The sequence below is a fragment of the Ahaetulla prasina genome, chromosome 4, assembly GCF_028640845.1.
Source record: "Ahaetulla prasina isolate Xishuangbanna chromosome 4, ASM2864084v1, whole genome shotgun sequence".
Taxonomy (NCBI): domain Eukaryota; kingdom Metazoa; phylum Chordata; class Lepidosauria; order Squamata; family Colubridae; genus Ahaetulla; species Ahaetulla prasina.
In genome coordinates, this window is record NC_080542.1 from 23,420,842 (window position 1) to 23,448,393 (window position 27,552).

At 40.5% G+C, this 27,552-nt stretch overlaps 1 protein-coding gene across 1 annotated transcript; it reads left to right on the forward strand.

Moving 5' to 3' along the window:
* Positions 1-25: 25 nt before the first annotated feature.
* On the forward strand, positions 26-27,380 carry PRPF31 (pre-mRNA processing factor 31). Its single transcript, XM_058180827.1, has 14 exons — positions 26-167; positions 4,760-4,945; positions 9,347-9,407; positions 11,015-11,098; positions 12,450-12,547; positions 14,853-14,959; positions 15,861-16,030; positions 16,501-16,658; positions 16,744-16,833; positions 17,966-18,093; positions 18,926-18,998; positions 19,730-19,858; positions 21,379-21,477; positions 26,241-27,380. Exons 2-14 carry the CDS (start codon positions 4,772-4,774, stop codon positions 26,367-26,369), a joined length of 1,500 nt encoding a protein of 499 aa, XP_058036810.1. The 5' UTR covers positions 26-167; positions 4,760-4,771; the 3' UTR covers positions 26,370-27,380.
* Positions 27,381-27,552: the final 172 nt, after the last annotated feature.

The window sequence follows — 27,552 nt, forward strand, 5'->3', positions numbered from 1 at the left end:
CCCTATACTCATCGGCGTTACGCCACGCAAATGGCGTCCGAGCCGGAAGTAATACCCCTTCTTTCTTCGGTTCCGGCGGCGTCCTTGATGAACGTAGGAGCGACGTAGTTTGTTGCGTGACGGCTTTAACGAGGGACTGAGAAGAAGCCGGAGCGAAGAAAAAGCTGGTGAGGGGGTAATGGGAATCCTGAAAAGGGGGAGGAGGAGGCTGTTCTAAACCTTGCCTTGTCTAATCTTCAGACTGACTAAAGCGCTAATTCTCCCCTTAGTCCCTCTTACAACCCTCAGAGGTAGGCTAGGAGGAGCTGCTGAGGCTTGCAGAACCCTGTCGCTCCTTGAGGGATCCTAACTGGCTCCCCTCAGGATTTTCGCAGCTGCTCTGCCTGATCTCTCGGTCATACTAGCATACGAGGATTTACAACAATTCGCTTAGTGACCATTCGAAATTACAACGGCACTGAAAAATGTGACTTGCGATCATTTTTTCACACTTATGACCGTTGCGGTATCCCCATGCTCACGTGATGTCCATTCGGATGCTTGACAACTGCTCATCCTTTTGCAAACTCCTGACATGCGAAATCAATGGGGAAACCAGATTCACTTAACAACCATGTTACCAATTTAACTGCAGTGAGTCACTTAACAAACGTGACAAGAAAAGTTATTAAATGGGGCTAGTCTCGCTTAAAAAATTTCTCACTTAGCAACATACATTTTGGGGTCAATTGTGGTTGTATGTAGAGGACTACCTATATACTGTAACTATATGCCTTTCATTATATTGTAAAGAATGGTCTGTTATTTCAGGAAGCCACCCTTTCGATTTAATTTGTTTTTCTTGGGTTTGCTCCTCAATTTTCCTTTGTAAGGCAGAGTTATAAACCATTATTTTATTATCTTTATGAACTTCTTTAAGATATGTCATCTTTGTCCTTCAGTTTTTCCAGGAAAATATGGTTATTATAAGTATCATGGTAGGGCAGCCCCCTCTCTCCCATTTTTCTGATGCAACTCCATGAGCTTTCATGTTTGGGGAGACACAAAAGGGCTTCATATTGTCATGCAGGTGCCGCAACTTAAGAACTTGTGTCAGATATCTTTTATGTAATTGTGGCATTTGTACAACATCGTGTGTGTCATAATTTTGAGATCCATATGAGTTGCTATATACACCCTTCTTTTACCTCAACACCATTCCCTCGCTGTCCCAATTTTCTTGCATTGGAGCTATTATTATTTTTACTCTTCTTTTTTTATTAGGTTCTGCATAACAATGTTACACATTTAGTATCACGGTAGGATTTTTTACAACATGCTTCACTTGACATGACTGATTTGGGAGGTTTGCATTGACATATATGATAAACTAGACAATGCATAACCCGCTACGGCCTATTTCAGAAATATTTCCTTACCAGGTTCCTCAATGCCTTCAAAAATGGCAGAGCTTCTAAAGTACTGACTTCACTGGAAAAACTTTTTAAAAATCAAAGAAGATATTCAGAGATGTATCTGCCTTGAAAAAAGCCCATGTTAACTGTATAGTGTAGTCAAACAACACAAGGTGACCATGGGAAATATTTTATGATATTTGGTATTGTGTCATAAAACATTTTACAATCATTTTTACATTATAAAATGTTTTATAAAATTTGTCAAATTTCAATTCCATGGGAATCATTGGTTCTGGATTTTGGACACACTATTTAGTGGGCCTAGTTAGCTCATTTGAGATAATGTTGATTCAAAAATTGTTGCCCTCCAATGCACCATTTTCCAAGTTAAAAGTTACATACTGACAAACAGGAGTGGTTTAGTAATATATTAGACAATCTGTACCCTGTTGGGCCATCCTTTTAGGAATATTTTCTTACCAGACTTCAAAAATGAAAGAAGTCCTAATACTGGAAAAGTTAGGATACATTCACAGATTTTTCTGCCTTGAAAATAGCCCATGTTTAACCATATAGTACAGTCAAATATCAGAATAGGAAATATTTTATGATGTTTTGTGTTATGTCATATTTTGCTGTATAATAATTTTTATGTTATGTTTATAATATTTATTATATTTCAGTTCTGAAGCAGTTTGGGGTCCCAAATGGGAGAGGGGAAAGCTGGGAAGTTCATGTGTTTTCTAGGAATGATTGTTGGTATGTACTATATCTTGTTTGGGAGTACTGGAAGGCTGAAGGATTCTATGATAGAAACTAAGAGATTAGAAAGGACATATGAAGTGGCTGCTGGATGACGACGGCGATGGCAACTGGGCTATCATGGAAGACGTCCCGTGGCGGCGACGGTCGCTGCTCTTTTCTCCTCCCTCTATGGAACCTTCGGGAGAACCTGGGTGGTGGACCATCTTAGTTCCACCCAGGTCCATACCGTCTATATCATGCACTTTTTAAGAACTCTTCGTTTTCCAGCTTGTGGCTCTGCCCAACCTATGTATTGTCGTTTAAGACCTCGACAAACCAGGATACCACCATTCCTTAAGACTCTTACGACTTTCTCATCTAACCAGCTTCTTGCACTGCGAGATACCCCCCTCTCGCGGGTGTGGCCCTCCTCTCTATCGAGGGCCTACCTCGATGACGGATTTTGGAATCCCGAGAGGTGGCATGCTTCTAAGAAAGTGTTAAGGAGGTTTTTTAATTCATTTTTTTGTAAATTTTTAACTAAATCAAACAATGGGTTTCGGGGTGGGGGGGCACGCCCACAGGGGGTTAGGCTGGTCCCTTCTAAGGTTCACGATTTGGAGGTCTGTAAATTGGAGGTCTTGGAGGAGGTTAAGGCTCGACCATGTACGGGCATTTCCATCTGCACGGTATGAGGGAGGGGCAGGTATGGCGGAAGCAGGGGCTCGTATCATGTTCGGGGAGTGCACTCTCGCTGTTTGAAAGCAATTCCGCACTCCGGGCCCCTAGACTTTACTCGTGCCCCGAGTGGTTATATTCCCCGGAACCTGGACCTTAGATTGATATTATGCAATGCCAGGTCCGTTATGAATAAGGCCCCCCTCATATTCGATCTTATTCAAGAGGGGGGAGCAGACCTAATGGGCATTACGGAGACCTGGTTGGGCGCAGAAGGGGGGGTTCCCCTTACTGAGATGTGCCCACCAGGCTTCTGCGCATTCCATCAGCCGAGGGCCCAGGGTAGGGATGGGGGGGTAGCGGTTGTCATTAACGAGAGTCTGGAACCGAGGGAGGTCGCTGTCCCGCAGATAGCCGGTTGTGAAACCCTCCTAGTGAGATGGGGCCGTGGGGTGCAAGTGGGCTTGCTGATTGTGTATCTGGCTCCTTGCTACGTAACGGCAGCCCTGCCTGAGCTGCTGGAGATGATAGCCAGGACGGCGGTTGAGACCCCCAGACTTATGGTTATGGGGGATTTCAACTTGCTGTCGGCAGGCGAATCATCAACGGCAGCTCGGGAGTTCATGGCTTCCATGACGGCCTTGGACCTGACCCAGATAGTTAACGGCCCCACCCACACTGGGGGTAACACACTGGACTTGATTTTTGTCTCGGGACAGTGGCTAAATGATCTGGAGTTAGGGGAGTTAATATCCCAACCCCTGTCATGGTCAGATCATTTACTCCTTCAGCTAGACTTTCGAACCGCTACACCATACTGCAGGGAGACGGAACCGGTTCGATGGTTCCGTCCCAGGCGCCTGATGGACCCAGAGAGGTTTCTGACGGAGCTTGGGCCATTTCCGAGGGACTTAGCCCACGGCTCGGCCAAGGAACTGGTAGCCGCCTGGGAGGAGGAGGCGGCTGGTGCCTTAGACCGCGTCGTGCCTTTGCGGCCTCTGACCCGGCGACGAACTCGACCAGCCCCTTGGTATAATGAGGAGCTGAGAGAGATGAAGCACCGGAAAAGACGACTAGAGAGCACTTGGAGGTCCAGCCACTCCGAACCTGACCGAACACTAGTGAGGTCATATATTCAGACCTACCTAGTGGCGACCAGGGCAGCGAAACATAATTATTTCTCCGCACTCATCGCATCGGCAGATAATCGCCCAGCCACCCTGTTTAGGGTGACCCACTCCCTGCTTACGCAGGAGGCTCGGGAGGAGCCCTTACAGGGGCGTGCTGAGGATTTTGTACAGTATCTATCTGATAAAATCGCTCAGATTCGGGACGGACTGGACACTGATTGGATAGATCCGGGTGGGATGGCGGGGACGAGTCTTGAGAGTGTTATCTGGGCTGAGTTTGATCCTATAACTCCTGATGATATGGACAGGTTGCGGGAGATGGTGCGGTATAGAAGTTTAATTAATTAATTAATAATAATAATAATAATAATAATAATAATAATAATAATAATAATAATAATAATGGCAGGAGCTAGTAAGATCTGGAAATTTTTGACTGAAATGAATTCAGTAGGAAAGCAGTTACAACTGTAATAAGGCAATTCCTTCAGACAGAATGAACCAGAAAGGAATTGAAGAGCTTAGCATCCTGGATTGTTGTGTTTATTCAGGTAGAGAGTTTTACAGATTACAATTACTACATGGTAGTTTACCAAGTATTATATTCCTGTAGTGGCGTCTAGAAACTGAAATCCTACCTTCTGAAGGGTGGTTGCTTGCAGAAATATAGGTTTGGGATTCTTTCCAAGACAGTATTGAGAGAAAATATTAATATAAGGCTGAATCTTCATTTAATTTACCTTAGGTGGTTTTTTGTTTATTAACCCTGCTTTGACTTATTTCTCTAATCCAGTTTTATTCTCTTTCCAGCCTTGATCCACCATGTCTTTAGCAGATGAGCTTTTGGCTGACCTTGAAGAGGCAGCAGAGGAAGAAGATGGAAGTTTTGCAGATGAAGAGGACGAATCTCCCATTGAAGATGTCCATGAAGAGATGCAAGTGGATCTGGCAACTGATTCGGTCAAGAGTATTGCCAAGCTGTGGGATAGCAAAATGGTAAAAGGAATAGATATCTTTCACATAGGACTCATTAGTTTAAAATATTTGTGAAGTCATCTCTATGGATCATGCCAATTTGATCAGATGAAGGGGCAGTCAGAAATAAAGTATACCTTAGAAATTAGGAAGATACTAAATGTCCCTTAAATGGCTTTGGGTTGAATACAGTAATAATGTACAGAATGCAGTAAAATTTCAAAATTGATTTTGGTCTGAACACCATATGTTGTGTAATCTGCCATTATTGTTTTACACTCTAAAAGTTCAAGATGGAAGGGAAGCATGAGTTTAGGTCTTTGTATTTCTTTTTATTTATTTATTTTTATATATATATATATATATTATAATTATATATATATAATTTTATATATATAAATCCCCCTTCAGCACAGACTAGACTGAGCACAACCAAGCCCCCACCAACACAGGACACACCCCCATCCAATCAGAGCACAGAAAAAACCCCATCCAATCAGAGCACAGCCAAGCTCCCACCCAATCAGTTCAAACCCCCACTAACAGTTAAAAGGAAGAAACAGCTGCGATCACACATTGCTCCCAGAAGCACGAAGCTGAAGCCTGAAGATGACGAATGAGACTTCGTCGAAACGTCGCCAAGACACTTCCAATTTTACACGGGAGAAAACCCGAACAACCAAAGACATATATATATATATATATATATATAAAATCAAGGAGTATATGAAATCCCATGCACCGCCTGCCCCACCACATACATCGGACAAACCAACAGAAGAATAAGTGCATGCATTGAAGAACACAAGAACTCAGTCAAAAAAGAGGAACCAACTTCTTCCCTGGTCCAACACCTTAAAGCCACAGGACACGATATTGACTTTAAAAAGACCAGAACTATTGCCAAAACTGAACACTTTAACAACAGAATAATCAGAGAAGCCATCGAGATAGAAAAACGCCCACACAGCATGAACAAACGAGATGATACCTCCGCCTACCAGCCATTTGGAAATCCGCCCTTATTGACAAACGAGTCCCTAACATGAGGAATGACACCAGACCCACACTCACGAGGTCCACACAGGATATCACCACCACACATCCACCCAGAAAGCAGACCCAAACCCACACTGATCATGAAGCACGACCAAAGACCAGAAGCCAGACCGCAGCTGCAACATTAGCCATTTCAAACCCCTCCAATCCATACATGCAGCAGACTGACACCCACTATGAAGATGTAGCACGACCACGAACACGAAGCCAAACAACGGCAATGCAGCTCACCAGCTCAATCCCCCTGCAACTCAGACTAATCTGAGCACAACCAAGCCCCCACCAACACAGGACACACCCCAGCCAATCAGAGCACAAAAACCCCATCCAATCAGAGCACAGCCAAGCTCCCACCCAATCAGTTCAAACCCCACTAGCAGTTAAAAGGAAGAAACAGCTGCAATCACATTGCCCCCAGAAGCACGAAGCTGAAGCTTGAAGATGACGAATGCGACTTCGTCGAAACGTCGCCAAGACACTTCCAATTTTATGCGGGAGAAAACTCGAATAACCAAAGACCTACATATATATATATATATATTATTTTCAACAAAAAAGAACAATACATAACATACATTGACATAAAAACTATGTTCCTTCTTTACATCAGCTTCGTTTCCTTATTCTTCTCATATTACATCCTTATTCCCCCTCTTGTTTCATTTAATTAAACTTTTCTTTTTTGTCCCATTCTCTCTCATTTCTTTTTATCTTCTATCCTTCTGAGTATTTATTTTCTTTCATACATTGCCATTTTATATACATGTATATATAAGCTTTTCACCTTTTTTATCATCTAGTATTTCTAGTCTCTAGCCAATTCCCTAATTTTACATTTTCTAGCAATTTTCTATAATCCTTTTTGATGTGGACCTCCTGTAAATATATCACATCTGCTTCTATTTTTTTTAATTTGTTGAAGGTTTTTCTCTTTCTTGATATATTTAAACCATTAATGTTTACTAAAAACACCTTAATCGCCTCTCCCTTTTTTAATTTGTTCTGCCTTTTTTGTGCTTCTTGTCTCTCTTACTAGTCTTCCTCCTTCTCCTTTTCTTTCTATCAGCTCTTTTTCTTGTCTCTTTTGTGTTTCTCTTGTTCTATTTCCACTAGTATCTCTTCTTCTTGATTTCTGCTCTCAAGTTCCTCCTTACTTTCCTGTTCTTCTTCCTGTGCAAAGTGTTGTTCAAAGAAATCCTGCGCTTTTTCAATTGTGTCTACCTTATATTTTTTGCCTGCCATGTTATGAGTATGCCTTCCAGTACTAACCATCTAAACTTGACTTTGTATCTCGTTAATTGTGTTGTGAGAAATTGGTATTGTTGTCTCTGGTCCCTTATTCTGCATGGTATTTGTTTTAATACTATAATTTCTTTACCTTTGTATATTATCGGTTCCTCTCTTGTTTGTTTGTATATTTCATGTCTCATTGCTCTTTTAATAAACTTTATATGTACCTCTCTCGCCTTTCTGTGTCTTCCTGCATATTTTGTGTATACTTGCTAAACTTTGTCCAATTCTCTTCTTGTTTCTAGTTTGTCTTTTCCTAAGGCTTCTGCTAATATCTCTGCCATTTTCTCTCCCAAATCCTCATCCTTTTCTTCTGGAATGTTTTGAAATCTTAAAAATAATGAAGCTTTTTCCATTTCCAGATGCACAATTGACTCACTTAACTCATTATTTAATTGTAGGGCTTTCTGCTCCATCTTTTCTATTTTATTATCAACTTGCTCTATTTTAGATTCCACTTTTTTAATTCTTTGTTCATTTTCTAGCATTACTTGTTAAATATCACCAATTTTATCTTTCATGTTTTTAATTTCCTCCTTCATTTCACCAATTTCAGTCTTTAATTCTTTGTGTAGCATTTTTGTTTCTTCGTGGTTGCTATTGCTTCTTGAGTTTTATTCATTATTTCCTGTATTGTTTGTAACATTATTTGCATGTTTAACAGGTTCATTGCCAGATCTGATTTATTTTTGCCAAGTGCGGTCATTGTCGATTTTTGATTTGTGGGTGAAGCTGTAATAGGTGAAGGGATTGTCACTATTTTTTTATTTACTTTAGTGATAGTTGCTGTAGTAGTCATGTTTCTCATTTGGGCAAAATTCTCCACCTTCATATATGAGAAAGTATATCTAGGTATTCTCTTTTTTAAATATTTTTCACACAGAGTATTCTATATTTAAATACACAAATATATCTTATTTTCTCCCACACTTGTCTAATATACTGTGTAGTATTCTTAACACTTTCTTATGTATGTTATACTTACATATTTTTTTATAATTCTTAATCACCCTGTGTAATACATATATTTATACAGTCCTCTATTTTTTTATATTCCTCTTAATTTCTTAAATTACCTTTAACTATATTTCTTTACTAAACTTAGATGTAAATATATATTGTCAATATAAATCCAATATTATTACAGTTAATCCAATAATCAGCTTGATTCAGTTCGATAATTCATTCAGTTCCATTTGCTTTACCATCTGTACCCTTTTTTTAAAAAAATCCTCTGTTTTGCAATATTACATCAATCTTATTTCCAATTTCCTCTTCAAACTCAGGTTTTAATATATCCACAATTCCACCAGATGGCTCCTTTTTTTTCATCTTCTGCTTCTTTTCTTTTTGTTTTTCCCTCCTTTTCTATAAGTCCAGTCAATCCACTATTCCGTTTTACACAAGTATTTATCCATCAAAGTTCAAATTTCACAAATCCTTTGTCTTGCCACATTATATTTCATTAGCTTCTATTTTCTGGTTCAAATTTAAATCTTTAGTTCTAGTCAGTCCTTATTTATGTTTTCAAATTCTCTTCATCTTCTTTTATTATCTCAGCTCATTTTTCTTTAACTCTCTCACTCACCAATTGTTGCAATTTGTGGATTTCAATCTGGGCCCCAAACTGCTGTGTACTGTTCTCAGTTTATTTTATCTCTCTGATCTGCAGTTTACTCCATTTTAGCCGCCTTCCCAGACACGCTGTGTCACTCTCTCTCTGCCTTTTCTCTTCTGCGCCTTCTCTTTACACGCATCTCATCTTCTTCTGAGTTTTTCTTCTGTCGAATGCTGCTGTTGCTTTTCACTCTTTGCAGCAGTCATCGCTCCAGGCCGGCCATAAAGACTGACTTCCTCTCCCCCAGTTTAAGAGTGCTGCTCCTGACTACTTGGGTGGTTGCTTTCCACCCCCAGCACCTATGGAGCTTCCTCTTTAGTTTATCAATCTCTCCAAGATCAATAATGCCCTAAAAGCAGGCTCTTAGCGAAGATTTTTCAGGGTTTAGGGTCAGAGGTCCATTCCCTCACCCTGCTCCACGATGAAGCCTTGATCTTTATATTTCTTTTGTACAGTTTGCTGAAATTATGTTGAAGATTGAGGAGTACATCAGCAAGCAACCAAAAGCATCTGAAGGTACTTGTTCAGTTCAGATTTGCCTATGAAGAAACAGCAGTACTGATAACATATCCCTTACTTATTTTGAACCTACTAAGGTCACATCCTGTTCCTGCATTAAGACAAGTCATTTCCTTCAGTCAAAAGCTTGGATATGTGTATGAACCACGGGTGAAATGCTCCCGGCTCGCCTGATCTGGTAACAATAGCGGCTGTTGATTCGGAGAACCGGTAGCAAAAATCACTGTCCCTGCCCCTGATGAGCCGCTCCATCATCAGAGGTGTTTTTTTTTTTTTTTTACTTTTAAAAGCATTTTTTCTTCAGCCGAACAATGCTTTTAAAAATAAAAAAAAAAGCCTTTGATGATTGCATGGCTCAGCTGGAATCATCAGAATCCTTTAAAAGTTTTTTTTTACAACCTCTTCAGCCAAAGAGGCTGTAAAAAAAAAGTTTTTAAAAGGCTCCTCTGGCGATCCCAGCTGAGTTGCCTGATCACCAGAACCTTTAAAAAACATGTTTTCTATCGGCCGAAGAGGTTGTTAAAACAACCCTTTTAAGAGGTTTTGGCAATGAGGCAACTTCACTGGGATCATCAGAGGAGCCTTTTAAAATCTTTTTTTCCTCTGGCGATCCCAGCTGAATTGCCTCATCATCACAGGCTGTTAAAATCACTTTTTTACAACCTCTTACAACAGCCCATGCCCACCCAATGCTCCGTCCCCACTTGCCTTATTACTGCTCCTTTCGGGCTCGCAGCCTGCTGCAATCAGTTGCATCAGCTAGCAACTCAATCTGCCTGCCTGCAATCCATCTCCTTGGTGAGCAACTCAATCTGCCTGCCCTGCCTTCACTTGAGTAAGTAAACGGGGTGAGGGGAGTTTTAAAAAATAGTTAATTGGTGTTTTTTAAGTAGTTAGTTTTTTTAAGACAGCAATTTAAAGTTAAGGAAGTTTTAAATTTAGCTGCTTTTATCTAAAACGGGTCTCCAACCTTAGTAACTTTAAGGCTTGTGGACTTCAACTCCCAGAACTCTGGGAGTTGAAATCCACAAACCTTAAAGTTACTAAGGTTGGAGACCCCTGATCTAAAAAATATAAATAAAATAATAAAATAAAATATTTGTGCAGCTTTCTGAGATTTGGTGTGTTTCTGTAGTGTTTCACTCTAACTACACAAACACACAAAATCTCACAAAGCTGTATGTGGCATTTTGTGTGTGTGTGTGTCAGTTGTGTTGTGTTGTGTTTTGTGTCTGTAAAGTGTGGAAGTTGATTTTTGAGCTTTTTGTGGCTGTGTGAGGTTCTTGCTTCTTGCAGGGGCCATTTTGGGTGAAGTGCAGCTGCTTTTACATTGTGTGTGGTGAGTCAGTTGTGTTGTGTGTGTGTAAAGTGTGAAAGTTGGTTTTTGGTACCTCTTATTGTTTTGTATACTTTGTTTATTATTTTTATTATTTATTGTTATTGGCCATGCCCACCCAGTCATCTGACCACCAAGCCACACCCACCAATTAAGCCACACCTACAGAAACAGTAGGGAAAATTTTTAGATTTCACCCCTGGTATGAACCCACCTCATAGTCAGCTGTATACCATAGATTTTGACCATTCTATCCGTCTCTCTCCAGTTCTAGGTCCAGTCGAGGCTGCTCCTGAATACAGAGTGATTGTGGATGCCAACAACCTCACCGTAGAGATTGAGAATGAACTGAGTGAGTGAAAAATCTTGGCTGCTGGTTTGGGGTGGGGCTGGAAACACTATAATTAGGTGTTACATAGGGATACATCTGAAGTGGTATCAAGGCAATGGGTTTCTGGGAAAGGAATGTGAACTAATAGTATAGAAGTTTGAGGTGCAAGGATATATAAATGGGGTAATTGTTATGCGTGACATGACAATTCCAAAGTTGTTTAGGAAACATTCTTCTTTCAGTCCCAAAGGTGGTTTTTCAAGCGGCAACTTGGACTTTCTTATCCAAGAGGTTTCTTCTGCTCTGACTGAAGAATTCAGCTCCACCATCTAGCCAGAGCTGAAGAAGCTTCTTGGATGAGAAGCGAAACATCTTCAAAGAAAAAACAAAAAGTCCAGTTGCCTCTTGAAAAAGCATCTTTCGGACAACCATGACCTGGATGACTGAGAATCTGTATAGACATTCCTCTTTCAGCAACAACAACAAAAAAAAAAGTCTGGACTATTTCTAGAAAGACCTTTTGATTCATCAGACTAAAAAGAACTGAGGCAGAATATTTTTGGTGGCTTGCTTTCATACTCCCTCCTATCATGATCTAAAACCAAGAAAGACTCATTGAGACTCTCAGCAATTTCCTTTATAGATAGTCCTCAACTTACAACTACAATTCATCCAAAAATTTCCATTGCGAAGCAACACAGTTGTTAAGTAAGTTTTTTCCCATTTTACAACCTTTCCTGCCACTTTTGTTCAGTGAATCACTGTAGTGGTTAAGTCAGTTAACATGGTGGTTAAGTGAATCTGGCTTCCCCATTGACTTTGCTTGTCAGAAGGTTGCAAAAGTTGATCACGGGACACTGCAGCCAACCTAAATACATGCCAGTTGCTAAGCATCTGAATTTTGATCATGTGATTACAGGGATGCTGCAATGGTTGTAAATATGAAAAACCGTCTGTCACTTTTTTTGATCACTGAATGAATATTTGTATCTTGCGGACTATCTGTATTGTTATATCACCCATTGAACAGACTCTTGCCAAACTAAAGACAACTACTGGCACCATAACATGTACACTCTGAGAACTATTAGGGAGGAGCCATCTTTGCCCTTTTTTTTCCACATAAATTTTCTAAACTACGAAGTCTCTTGCTCCTCTGGAATGCATTCCTGGGTATCTTGAAAACATTCCATCGCACCTCCCCACCTGGCAAGTGCCAGATGCATTGGAACAAAACTTAACATTATTCCCATCCTGCCTTGGAATTACAAAACTTGAAGTCTAATCCATCTACAGATTATTAGGTTGAGGAAACTTGTTCCACCCTCCCAATCACCTTAATGCTTTATGGATTTCTGTCTTTTGTGTCTAGATATTATACACAAGTTTATCCGAGACAAATACTCCAAGCGATTCCCAGAATTAGAGTCCCTTGTTCCCAATGCTTTGGACTACATCCGGACTGTTAAGGTATTATGTTTCTTCCTAAAATATGCAAAATTCATTATTCCATTTACCATAAATTTGTACCTTCTGGAATGAGACCCCCTTCAAGATTAACATAGCTGCCATTCAGCTGTTATGTAGAAGAACTGTGAAATCCCTGCTCTTCACCCAGGTCTTCACTAAGGGAGATTGAAACCCATCCTTTCATCGCTCTTGCCATTGTTTATCTTTATTTTTATTATTATTGTTTTATTGTTTTTATTGACATCTGTTGTGAGTTATCCAGAGAAGTTGAGATGGTGGCAAGTAATTTAAATTTATTATTATTGCCATCATCGTCCATTCTGTTTCTGCATTCTTAACATTCACATGTTAAGGTTGCGTCTGTTGCTGATTCACTGAATTTTATAGCCGTATAAGAATTTGTGTTTAGATTTGCTGGATTGAAATTCAATACTGAAATTCTTCAGCTTTCCCTTATTTGGAATCCTCCAGATCTATTAAATAAATAAGCCAAAACCAGCATTGCTCCCATTTTAAAAATTGTAATCCTGTAAATATGGTGGGAATAAAATACAGAAATGGAAAATATACGTGAGTCCCAGTCCAACCTTTGGCATGAAAGCCATGTTGGGCCAATCCCTCTGTCTTAGCCCAACCTGCCTCCCAGGGCTGTTATGGGAGAATAGGAAGAGGAAGTATTATGCCTGGTTCCTGCCTTAAATTATTTATAAAAATAATAAAAAGTAGGATAAAAATCAAATAAAAACAGATGCAGGAAATGTTGGTGCTGATCCTTACTGAGTCACAGAAGTTCTTCCATCCATCTAGGAACAGTGAGAACAGTAACATTGGCTTCTCTGAAATATTTTTTAGACTTTGTTCTCAGCCAGATATGCACACTAACTTAAAAAGATGACTAAGGTTATCCTTCAGGTTTGCTGTGCACAAGACATGACAGAAGGAATTTTTTATTATTATTATTATTATTATTATTATTATTATTATTATTATTATTATTATTATTATTATTATTATTATTATTATTTAGATTTTTATACCGTCCTTCTCCCGAAGGACTCAGGGCGGTGTACAGCCAAATTATAAAACAATACTATACACAATTAAAACAAAGACTTAAATCAAGCATATTCCATAAATGGCCGAAATTTAAAACAATCAAATTTAAAACCCTTAAAATTCATAAATAGTAGCCCCGATTAAAATTATTTAGGAATTAAAAATTTAAGCCAGTCCCGCTTGAATAAATAAATGCGTTTTCAGCTCACGGCGAAAGGTCCGAAGGTCAGGTAATTGGCGCAAGCCAGGGGGAAGTTCGCTCCAAAAGGTAGGAGCTCCGACAGAGAAGGCCCTTCCCCTGGAGGCCGCCAGCCGACATTGCTTGGCGGACGGCACCCTGAGAAGACCTTCTCTGTGTGAGCGTACGGGTCGGTGGGAGGCGTAAGGTAACAGCAGGCGGTCCCGTAAGTACCCGGGCCCTAAGCCATGGAGCGCTTTAAAGGTGGTAACCAAAACCTTAAAGCGCACCCGAAAGACCACAGGAAGCCAGTGCAGACTGCGCAGGAGCGGTGTTACTTGGGAGCAACGTTTGGCTCCCTCAATCACCCACGCAGCTGCATTTTGAACTAGCTGAAGCCTCCGGGTGCACTTCAAGGGGAGCCCCATGTAGAGAGAATTGCAATAATCCAAACGAGAGGTGACAAGAGCGTGAGTGACTGTGCATAAGGCATCCCGGTCAAGGAAGGGGCGCAACTGGCGGACCAAGCGCACCTGGTAAAAAGCTCTCCTGGAGACGGCCGCCAGATGATCTTCAAACGACAGCCGTCCATCCAGGAGAACACCCAAGTTGCGCACCCTTTCCATTGGGGCCAATGACTTGCCCCCAACAGTCAGCTGCGGTTGCAGCTGACTGTACCGGGGTGCCGGCATCCACAGCCACTCCGTCTTGGTGTGGAATGAGAAAAAGATGAGGAAAAAATAATTTTTAGTTATAAAAGCTGAAGGATGCACCTTGCAGTGCTGCATCTTTAGCAAGGATGAGACTGAGGGTTAGATAATATTCTACAGGGAATAGAATAAAATTAGAATATGGAGAACAGAAGATTCGGCTCTTGGTAGTCCATAGTTCATCTGTTAATTAACAATTCCAGAACAGGCATATATTTCAAATCCTTCGTTCTTGACAGCCGAAAATCAGATGAGGTATCTGGTATTTTTCACAGTGCTTGTCAGCCCAACATGTATTTGTAGAAAAATTCCTGGTCATTGTCAAAAGCCAACCTTCCCTTCAAATGCTGGACCTTTGCAGGAACTGGGCAACAGTTTGGACAAATGCAAGAACAACGAGAACCTTCAACAGATCCTTACCAATGCCACAATCATGGTGGTCAGTGTGACTGCATCTACTACTCAAGGGTAAGATGGGTCGTCTGTAAGAACTGAGGGGAGGATTTAGAACGGATGTGGGAGATCAGTTCTGGGTAGGGGCTGGGGCCAAATCCACACACGCAGCCAGAAAAAAAACCACCACAGATTGTTCCACTTCTGACTGAAGATGAGACATTCTTTTAATTTTTTCTAATTCGAAGAGAAAAGATCTTCCAGCCTTCTCTTTTTGGCATGCTTTTTTTCACCTTCCTCTAAGACCTCTTTGGCATTTAAAAAAGCTTACAAGAATGCAGAATTCTTGTACTCCTGCAGAATTGGTTTACTTTTAACCATGATAGTAGTTTTCCCTTAGAGGATTCTATATTGTACATGATGGGTGAAAAAATGCTGGAATTCAAATGAAAGTGGGGTGGGGTGGGGTTGTGCCACTTGTACATTGACGTCTGACAATACTATCTGACTATATTTGAGAAAGGGTAGGGAGACAAGAAAGTTGGGTATCTAGCTTTTTTTCCTAAGTGCACTTGAGAGCAGAAATGAAATTGTGAGCATAATTCAAATATTATTCTTGATGCAGCTTGCCTGCATGACTGAAGATCAAAACCAAAGGAGGAAAATGTTACCTTATTTATTATCTCTGCCCTTACGCATGTTCCTGAATCTTGCAAACTCTGAAAAGGGCTATTTGTCTCCAGATTTCTTTTTTCTCTCTCTTCCCTAACTCTGTGGCCTCCAGATTTCCAGCATAGATAAAGGAATTAAAAGTATTAACATCCAATCCACCACATCTAAAGCCAAACCCAGTCCCACCAGGTTAGGGAAGACGGACCTAATATCTACAGGGATGCTACCGAGAGACACTAATGTCTCTAATCAGAGATGCAAAATGAACATGAAGGTCTCAAGAGGGCTCTTTTTGTCACTGCAGGCAACAGTTGACTGAGGAGGAACTAGAACGCATCGAGGAAGCCTGTGACATGGCCCTAGAGCTGAACCAATCGAAGCACCGCATCTATGAATATGTGGAGTCCCGTATGTCCTTCATTGCCCCAAACTTATCCATCATTGTTGGGGCCTCTACTGCTGCCAAGATCATGGGTAAGTCTTGCTGGAGTGCACTTGAGCATAAGAATTTTCGACTAAACTGTAGAGTTGTAGGAAATATGTGGTTTTTAGAGTGAAATGAAATCTTTCCCCTCTGAAAGGATGACTGTTTTGTTATTGGGGGAAACTGTTTTACCTTTTATAGTTCAGCTGTCCAAAGTTTTGTCAGAATAGCTCACCCGTGAGCTATCTTCATTTTAAACTATGGAACCAAGAAATGCCCTGCTGAACAGGGAAGATTCTGTTTCTTAGAATGTGATTAATTCTGGCAAATCTCCAAAGAAGGATTAGCAAGAATCCTTCTTTGTGGACAGCAAGCTCAGCTTCCCAGGGAGAGGCCCTTCTCTTCAAATCTCAAGCGGGGAAAGTGACTTGCCAAAAATCAGCTGAACAAAAGCCTTGCAGCTTCTTGGCTGTTTGATCCTGCTGTGTGATGTTCACTCGGCGTTTCTTCTTTGTTTAAGGAATTGCCGGTGGCCTCACCAACCTTTCTAAGATGCCAGCTTGCAACATCATGCTCCTGGGAGCCCAGAGGAAAACTCTCTCGGGCTTTTCCAGCACTTCTGTACTGCCTCATACTGGTTACATCTACCACAGTGACATTGTGCAGTCATTGCCTCCGGTAGGTGTGACAGTTCGAAGCTCCTTTTCTGATTGATGTGTTTGTGCATGAGGCTCCAGCATTGATTTTCATTCCTTCTTTGTAGGATCTGCGGAGAAAAGCAGCACGTTTGGTGGCAGCAAAATGCACCCTAGCAGCTCGAGTGGACAGCTTCCATGAGAGTGCTGAAGGGAAGGTGAGGTTAAGGGCTCTAGGGCAGTGGTCTCCAACCTTTCTGGCAGGAGAAGAGGAGGGAGTGTGGGGGGATTTCACAAATGCAGCTTCACACGCACAGACAACCACACACCACTTCTGTGGCCCAGTTCTAAATGGATGCATCCTGGCACTAGGCAGTGGACCAGGATTGGGGACCCCTGCTCTAGAGCACTGGGGTAGTAGCAGGGATAGAAGCATAAGTCAGACTTCCTGGGACATCTCTCATCAAATTTTAAAAGACTTTGTTTCACCGAAGATATACAGCAAGGGCCTAAGATATGGGCCTTCCTCAGAAAGCTATTTAACCCTTTTGGAGAAAGTTGGGTGCCCGCAATAATTATTGCTTTTGTGTTTATAAACATTATGGAGGCTCTGTATAGGCTAAATAAGGAAATGGGTAATTCCCCTAAATGAAAGAGGACTTACAATCGATTGTCAAGACAAAGAAGAAGGGGTATTTTTGGCTGCACACCTTCCCGTTCCTCTTCTAAGGAACCCCAAGAAGAGCAGAGTTGACTTCAATCCTGATTAACTCTATACCAAAACTCTGAGATATATTAGATTGAGAGGCGTTAGCTAGTTTTTGTCAAAGTCTGGGTAATTTTTGAACTTGAGTTTCCAGGCTCTAATGTAATTTATTATACTTTCCTGCTTTTGTGGGAAGAAGACAGTTTTTAGTTTGGCCTAGGGAATGGATCTACAGTGAGAGGGAGATTAAAACTGAAGGTAGTGATTTTTCTTTAAGGAAAGATTATAAAGGTTCAGCTAGGTCAAGAGGAGAAATTGAGAAGGCCAATAGATCAGCTTTAGTCTATGGGGATATAGTCATTATGGTTTTTAATACGGTGCCTAGAATACAACCTCTTCTGATAACAGGAAGCATAGAAAAAACTTGAACCTGGAATTTGTGGCAGGGTTTTACTTAAGTGCATGGATGGAGTCTACGGACAACAGCCATAGCAACCAACTTTTTTCAGCCTAAGCTGGAACTCTCACTTTTCCCACTTTGATTCAATGTTGCTCTCCAGAGCTTTCCACTACTGTGACCTCCAGCTTGAAAAGAGCTCCTTTCACCTGCTGTAACTCATGTTTTCCTTCTGTTAACCATCCAGGTTGGATATGACCTGAAGGAAGAGATTGAGAGGAAGTTTGATAAGTGGCAGGAGCCACCTCCAGTGAAGCAAGTGAAGCCACTGCCAGCCCCTCTGGACGGACAGAGGAAGAAACGGGGAGGCCGCAGGTATGGGGGTCCAGGCACAAAGCTAAGGGGGAAGGTCAGGTCAAATGCTGGAAAGTGAGAATCAGCTCACATTCATATCTGTCTGTGAGGGTTCTTTGTTTTCCAAGGATTGGACCCACCACAGCATAGCAAATCTGTACACAATGCTTTATTGCGGCACACACCATCCCCAACAATAGACTGTCGCTCTCTACCTTTTAGGACTTGCAAAGTGATGTTGCCATAAAAATATGTCGTTAATACTCAGTCCTGTAATACTTATTTCAAGCAAAAATGTATATCCGTAAAATGGCATACAACCTTCACCTCCTTCCAAAAGTTCTTACCATAGTTGGGGTGAGGTGTGGCTTCAGTGTGGCTGTTCCTCTTTGAGTTGCTACCGAGCTCCCACAGGATTCCCACAAGGATATGCTTGTGGTCATGGCAGTTGATGGATAATTAATCGTCTTGCCTGCTTGTAATAGCTGCCAATCTCCAGACATTGCCTCCGATTCCTCAATGCCATTTCCTTTCCTCCGGTAGACAAACAGAAACTTTGTTTTGTTTATTGACCAGGACATGCATTTTTGTGGTGATAGAGCTAATGACTGCTTCCAAGTATTTGGAAAGTGGGGGGGGGGATTAAGTACACAGAGTCAGGGACCCATACCCGGGGATTCTGATACTCAATGGTAACTCATCTGGATGTTATATATAAGCCATATCTTATAATCTAAATCAAATGATCCTTATTATGTTCATAGACTAGTTTAGGTCATAATATAATAAGCTTGCTCCTGTGCAAATTTTCAGGTTTGTTTTTTTAAAAAAATAATCTTTTTACTTGCTTCAGATATCGTAAGATGAAAGAACGCCTTGGCTTAACAGAAATCCGGAAGCAAGCAAACCGGATGAGCTTTGGAGAGGTATGAGATTCTGCCCAGCCACATTTCTCTCTCTGTTGCTTTCAAATGTGTTGAGTTCCCATTCTTCATATTTAAGGCATGCTCAGTTATATATGGAAATTTAATGTTTTGTTCATTAAATTGGTTCAGTCATTAAGTGAGTCACAAGTAAGTGAATCATGCGGCCATTAAGCAAATCTGCCTTTGCCCATTGACTTTATCAGAAGCCTAGCACCACAACCATCATAAATACATGCTGATTGCCAAGCACCTAAATATTGATCATGAGACCACCAGGACACTGTGACTGTCGTAAGTGCAGTGACTGATCATAAGTCATCTTTTTTCAGCACCATCATAACTTCAAATGATTGTTAAATGATTGGTCATAAGTTGAATATTATCTGCATATATTTCAACATATTATGAAGATTACCCAGAGTATGCCATTGGCATAAAATGCAGCTGTTCATGTGCTGCTGATAGGTGAGGCCTACCAATGCTATATAACAGTATTGTAAGCATCGCATTAACTACCAATAGTTTCTTGGGTACAATTCCAGGTACTGGTTTTAACCTAAAATGCTATATTTGTCCAGGTGTTTGGGTAGCTGAAGGACCATCCACTTAAGCTAGAACCAGCCCATGTCGTCCATTTGGGTCCAGCTTCTGTAAAATGAAAGGAGTCCTTTGGTGGTATAGAAATGACATAAATACAGTATTTAGTTCACCACTTCTCATGCCTTTTCTAGATTGAAGAAGATGCTTACCAAGAAGACCTTGGGTTCAGTCTTGGCCACTTAGGCAAATCAGGCAGTGGCCGTGTCCGGCAGACACAAGTCAACGAGGCTACAAAGGCCCGCATCTCAAAAACGCTGCAGGTGAGGAAATGGAGGCTCAGCAAATTGCAATGTCCAATTTCTGTTTTTCCAATTTCTTGCTCCTTCTAAGGAGCAAATTTGGCTCGATTTCATTATAAATCCTCTGGGTTTGTATAGGCCTCCAGAATTGGGGTTAGTGCTTTTAACTGAATTCATGCAACATGCTGCAATTTAATTTTTTGTTGCAGGGGTGTCTGATCTTGGCAACTTGAAGATTTGTGGACTTTCAACACTGTCAAACTATTTACTAAATCTGCACTACTATTAATTTTCTCATCGTTCCCATCACCAATCTCTTTCCACTTATGACTGTATGACTGTAACTTTGTTGCTGGCAATCCTTATGATTTATATTGATATATTGACCATCAATTGTGTTGTAAATGTTGTACCTTGATGAACATATCTTTTCTTTTATGTAGACTGAGAGCATATGCATCAAGACAAATTCCTTGTGTGTCCAATCACACTTGGCCAATAAAAAATTCTATTCTATTCTATTTATGGATTTCTAACTCCCCAGAACTCCTCAGCTAACCATCTGGGAGTTAGAAGTCCATAAATCTTCAAGTTACCAAGGTCGGACACCCCTGCTTTATTTCATGTGAATGCTACCACTGTAGTCCATAACTTGTGGTTCAGTCATTGTGTACAGTCATAATCACAAGATCAACTGTGTAATTTTATCACACGTGATTGTTTCAAGCATGCACACATTGTCTTGCTTAGGGCTCTTTGGAAGTCTCTTCCTGCCCAAAACCTTTTGCCTTTCACCTGGATAAAGTACTTCTTGGAGCCTGAAAGCTTTACAGGGCCTTAAATTAGCTGTCTGTTCTAGCAGCTTAACTTATTAGGGTTTTACTTTGGAGAAGACTGCAAATGTTCCCAGAGGACACCTAGAATACTTGATCCCTACCTTTTCTAGCTACTGATTTCCATACATAATATATTAAATACAGGTAGTCCTCAACTTACAGGCACAATTGAGCCCCAAATTTTCATTGATAAGCATTTACAGTTTTTTATCAGCTTATAATATAAAGTACAAAAGCAAATAGTAGGAAACAAAAGGGAGGGAAAGGGGAAGAGAGAAGTGTAGAAAAGAAAGGGGAAAAGAAAAAAAGGGCATAGATTTATGATAAGCAAGGCAGTTGTTAAGTGAGTTTTGCCCCATTTTACGATCTTTCCTGCATGGTGGTTAAGTGAATCACTGCAGTTGTTAAGATAGTAACATAGTTAAGAGAATCTTAACAATTGATTTTGCTTGTCAAAGAGATCACAAAGGGTGATCATGTGACACCAGGACACATCATAAATACATGCCAGTTGCCAAGCATCTGAATTTTAATCATGTGACTATGGGGATGCTGCATGGTCTTAACTGTGAAAAATAGACATGTCACATTTTCTCTATTATTGTAACTTTGGTCACTAAACAAATGGTTGTAAGTCTAAGCCTATCTGTATATATTATCCAATACATACTAAAACCTCAAATGCCACCTTTTTGTCCCAATCAGCGCACACTCCAGAAGCAAAGCATGGTGTATGGGGGAAAGTCAACCATCCGGGACCGTTCCTCTGGCACAGCTTCCAGTGTGGCATTCACCCCACTGCAGGTAAGCATTGCTCATGGCTTATATTCCACTTTCCTGTTACTTATCCATGACTGGAAACCACTAAAGCGCGGGATTTCTGTATGTTCATCTAAAGAATTTGGAATGGTGACTTCTTTTCAATTTGGAAAAATGGAGCATGGGTGTAGTATAGAAATGAATCAGCTCAAGCACAGTGGAGGGAAAGTATCTTTTAATAATAAGTTTTTAGAAATGTGGATACATTGTACTGTAGAAATTTGAAAAATATATAACTTTCCATGTAATCCTAAAGATGAATATTTCTCCCCTTGTGCTCAAAGGTTTTTAGTATTAGCAAGTGTAGGTCATGCTTGGAAGGAATATGAACTGCCTAAGAACCTTCTACATTGTCTTCTTTTTGTAAAACAGACCAAAGTACTGTAAGCAATTTTCTTTTTTTAAAAAAAACAAGTTTTTATTGGTTTTTTTAATATTCCCCCCTACACACATATATAATTTATGAACAGAGTATTGGCCATATCATTCTTATACAATTTAATAAATTCAAATATATTTTACTTAGTTACAGTTTTTGCCAGAATATTTTTTCATAATTTTTATCCATATCCTAATATTTCCTTGCTCATTTCATTAAGTCACATCTTCTTTCATCCTCAAGTTCTAATTTCTCCATTTTTATTAATATTCATTCTCTTTCATTCTTTTTTTAATTGTTTCAATTTTTCTCCCAATATATTCAAATATATTCAGGGTTGTCTTTCTTCCATTTCATCTTTTCCTTTTCACAACAATCCTTCTCACTCCTCTTCCTCCCTTCTTTCATCCTACTTTCTTCTCTCCTCTTGTACTTCTTCTCTACTTCCTTTCTCCTCCTCCTCCCTGCTTCCTCCCTATTTAACCTTCTCTCCTACTCTCATTTCCCCTGCCTTTCCTCCTCTCCTCTTCCCTTTCTTCTTTCTCTCTCCCTCCTTCTCCCTTTCCATCTCTTTCCTTCTTCTTATCTCTCTCCATTGCTGTATTCATTTTCATTTCAATATTTCTGGTGTCCAAGCAACCTCAATTTTCTCATTTATTAAGTATATTTCTCAAACCTCCCCTCATATATTTTAGTTATTAACATTGTCTTCATCTTATTCCATTTGTATCTTTCAATCAATTAATACAACCTTCCACTTCTTACTTTCTTAGAGCTTTTGTTCACAATTTAATAATTATTATTCTCTTCCAATAATATACATCATTTACTAACATTTCCCTTTTACATCTTAATTTCAATCTTTTTCACTTATGAACCATACTATCTTGCACATTTCATCTGTTGGACTGTTCTTTTTTAAACAATGTACTTCTTCTTTTTTACCTGCTTTTCAGTTTTATATCTTGACTTCAATTAATTTTACCATCCTTTTATATATTTAAATTTTATTTCCTTACCATCAACTATAATTCTCTCTCATTCCATGCATTCTCAGACATAAAAAGAAAAAGACAACATATATCCCATTATATCTTCCACACTTCATCTACTTCTCCATTTTACATTAAACAATATATTCCTTCTTTATTATTCCCTTCATTCCCTTCATTTCAACCTTTCTTACTATCCTTTTAAAATAATCTATATATTTCTTCTAATTTCCATCATTCCTAAAAATTTCTACAACTATTTTAATTTCTTTTCTACTATTCATTTTTCTCCTCCTTTTAACCATTTTCTTTCAATCTCTCCAAAATCCCATTTCTTAACTTTTTCTCCCTTTCTCCCATTCTTATATCTTATTTCCCTTTCTTGTATCTTCTTTTCCACCTACTTTCTCTAGCTTTTACTCTTTTAATTTTCCCCCTCAATTTTTCTCCATTTCCTCCTCTTCTCTTTATTTTGTCACTGCCAATCCCAGTGTAATCATCTATTTTTTTTACTCTTTTAATTTTTTCCCTCAATCTTTTCTTCTTTTCGTTTTTCCCTTTCTTTTTTAAAGTATCCTTCCCCCTCGTCATTTCTATCTTTCACTATCAATCTCAATAAGAACATCTGTATTTTTATCCTCACTTATTTCTTTGTCAGCATTATATTTTTGTTCCTCTTGTTTCCTTATAATTTCTTCATAATATTTTTTTTATTTTTAAGCCACAGTTCTGCTTGTTTATTTCCCTTAAAGGAGTCTCTTATCATTTGAAGCACCTCCCGTAGTTCCTCTTCCATATTTTCAATATAAGGAGAAAGGCTTTTTAAATTTATTTAACTTATGTATAGTTCAAATTCAAGTCCAAAATATTGTCTCTTCCCCCCCCCCTTTTTTTTTTCTATTTCCAAATGCAAGCCAGTTCAGATGTTTATTTTTTCCTAAGTCGTTCTGATTCAAGTTTTTGATCTTTCCAGTTTTTAGAAACTGTGCCACAGCTGTTTAAACAATACTCCTTCGGTCTTTCTCTTTCCTTTGGTAGCCTAAGCAATCCACAAATCTCTCCAATCCACAAATCCCTGCAACAAAATGTCACTTGTTAATCCACAAAAAACAATTCCTATGTCTTCCTCAGTTAAATCCTTTAGTTAGCAAAAGATGCTTTCTCTCAATTTTCTTCTGATACTTATATTTTCTTGCAAAACCAATTTTAAATCCAGATGGAACGTTATTTCTTTTAGGGCTTTTGTCTTATAAATCCACTTTGCTGTCTGTATCCTCTCACTTTAAGTTTCCGCATGCCAATTAGCCGCTAACTTCAAACCATCGACCATGGTATCCTGCTGTGGCGGTTGGAGGGATTGGGGGTGGGGGGCACCATTTATCGTGGTTCTCCTCCTATCTCTCTGACCGTTCGCAGACGGTGTTGGCAGGGGGGCAGAGATCGACCTCAAGGTACCTCACTTGTGGGGTGCCACAGGGGTCGGTTCTCTCGCCTCTCCTGTTCAACATCTATATGAAGCCGCTGGGTGAGGTTATCCGTGGTTTCGGGGTGGATTACCATCTGTATGCTGATGATACTCAGCTGTACATTTCCACCCCGAACCACCCCAAACGAAGCCGTCGAGGTGATGGCCTGGTGTCTTGAAGCCGTGCGGGTCTGGATGGGGAGGAACAGGCCCCACTCAACCCCTCCAAGACAGAGTGGCGGTGGGTTCCGGCTTCAGTACAGTCAGCTTACGCCATCACTGTTGGGGGTGAAGTATTGACCCCCAGGGGGAGGGTGCGCAACTTGGGCGTTCTCCTGGATGATCGGCTGTCCTTAAAGGAACATTTGACGGCCGTCGCCAGGGGAGTATTTTATCAGGTTCGCCTGATTCGCCAGTTGCGCCCCTTCCTAGACCAGGACTCCTTACGCACAGTCACTCACGCCCTTGTTACTTCCCGCCTGGACTATTGCAATGCTCTCTACATGGGGCTCCCCTTGAAGAGCACCAGGAGGCTCCAGCTAGTCCAGATTGCGGCTGCGCGGGTGATAGAGGGAGCACCCCGTTGCTCCCACATAACACCTATCCTGCGCGGCCTGCACTGGCTGCCGGTAGCCTTCTGGGTGCAATTCAAGGTGTTGGTTACCATGGCTTAGGACCGGGCTATTTACGAGACCGCCTTCTGCCACCGATAGCCTCCCTACGACTTGTGCACTCCCACAGGGTGGGCCTGCTCAGGGTGCCGTCGACCAAACAATGTCGGTTAGCGGCCCCCAGGGGGAGAGCCTTCTCTGTGGCAGCTCCGGCCCTTTGGAATGAGCTGCCTCCGGGGTTACGCCAACTACCCGACCTCTGGACCTTCAAACGGGAACTTAAGACTTTATTATTTCATCGTGCGGGACTAGCCTAAGTGTAATTTTAATTATAATTTTAATTGGGTTTTATGTCGGTCTTTGATCGTTTTAGCTTTATTCGGCCTTTTAAATATTTGTTTTTAAATTCTGTTTTAAACTTGTTGGTGGTATTGTGTGTTTTAAATATGGGTGTAAACCGCCCTGAGTCCTTCGGGAGAAGGGCGGTATAGAAATTAAATTATAAATAAATAAAAATAAATAAACCAGAAAATCTTTTTAGCTTTAAATGTTTTTTCTTCTTCTTACCTACGAGTTGGCCAATCGCTCGCCCGGTAACAATACTCTGTTCAAGTCTCCGCTCCTGCTCAATCTTTTTGTGTGGCCATCCCAACTTTGGTACTCCTAATGGCTGCCTTTTCTTGTTTTTGGGTCGAAGGCTGGGTGCCGGTGCTGCAGGGAATTCGCAACTTCCCTGTTCGTGCCAGCCAGTGCCTTCTTTCTTCACTGTCCCTCCAGGACAGCTATGGTCCATTAAGGACCCCCAGAACGACCAAAATTTCAGCGTTCTTCTCGGAGCCCCGGGGTTCACGTCATCTCGTTGCGATGCTGACCACGCCTCCTTTCCTACTGTAAGCATTTTCTGTCTTTGGTCTGAGCTTGGTTATTTTCTTGCAGACATTTCATTACTCAAACTAAATAAACATCATCATCATAATAGCACAGATGATGTTACTTAGTTTGGCTAATAAAACATCTGTAAGAAAACAACCAAGCTCAGAGAGCACCGAGAACCCCTCATTTCTATTCTGAGTTGCAAATATTCTCCTATATTGGTATTTTTTTGACTCCAGACTGGAGGAATTGGGGTATATTATAGCCCTTCCTCTACTCCAGAGCAGCCTCTTTTAACCTGGTGCTCTCAGGTGTTTTGCAATTGCAACTCCTAGAATTCCATTGCTGAAGGATGACAGATTGGATAAACTCTATGCATTCTTTGTTTTTTATTTTGCCCATGCAATCTTTCTCCTATCCATTTACAGGGTCTGGAGATTGTGAATCCACAGGCAGCTGAGAAGAAGGTCACCGAAGCCAATCAGAAGTACTTTTCCAGCATGGCAGAATTCTTAAAAGTAAAGAGTGAGAAGAGTGGTATCATGTCCACTTCATAGCAAATATGGATGCTGCTGTTTCAACCAGTAATTGGAACCACATCACACGTGCTGATAGAAAAGTCTACACCAGATGTGGACCTTATTGAGGTTGAAGTTCAATAGATTATTTGATTTTTACAACTCAGCTCTGAAGTTCTTTTCCCAACCATATCAGCTTCCCCCCACCCTTTCTATTCTCGTATAGTCCACCAGAACCTGCTATTGTTTTAGCTGTTGATGCGGTGGAATGGCCCAATAGAATTATGCTGTGGTTCTCCTTCAGTATTCAAAATAATTTGGTTAAGTGGTAAGCTATTTAGCGGCATATAAAGACTGTGCTGAACAAACTTGCCGTATCTTCTCCCATCATGGATTGTCTTGTATAATACAAACTAATTTTGTAAATAACAGACTGAGATGCTGCCACTTTTTCTCCATTGGTATCTAGGAGCATTGGATAGCTAATCGTCTCTTTTAGATTCTGAGTTAGAGATTACTTGGATTTTAAAAAAAATCACACTTGCTTCCTGTGCATGTAGATTACATATTGCCCAGGAATTAATTGTAACAGGACTACGTTTTAATGTAGGAGGTGGAACATTAGAATGAATTTCTCTAATATTGTTTGCATACTTGTTTTTCTCCCCATTGTGTGGGTTTGGGCCCAGGATTCCTCAGCCACATGACTATTGTTGAATACTGGGGATTAAACTCCACACATGCGGAAGTTTTCAAAGTTGGGAAACACTGCTATAATTAGGAGTGCACCTTCCTTGATTCACGTCCTCCAGATAGCCATGCTAACTGGAGTTGATGGGAGTTGCAATCTAAGATCTTTGAGCAGCACAGAATTAGGATTGGAGTTGCTTCTATTTAAAGGGAGAGAAGTGAGAGTAGTATGAACCTAACCCCAAACTTGCGTCAGTGGCAAAGTGAATAAATATGCTGTATGTAGAAATGTGGTTGAGCGTAACTGTGGAAATGTGGGGATAAATTGCATTCTATTTCTAATAAAGTAAATTAAAAGGACATTTTTACTTCCAGGTGTATTAAAACCATAGTCTCTTTCTCTCTTAAGGGCACAGGATCATGGTGGATAATGTATATGTAGCATAAATGAATCTGAGCTGACATTTCATTATTTTCAGGAAGAACAACTAGAGGGTGGTGATATAACTGAAGTTTTATAGTATATTTTACT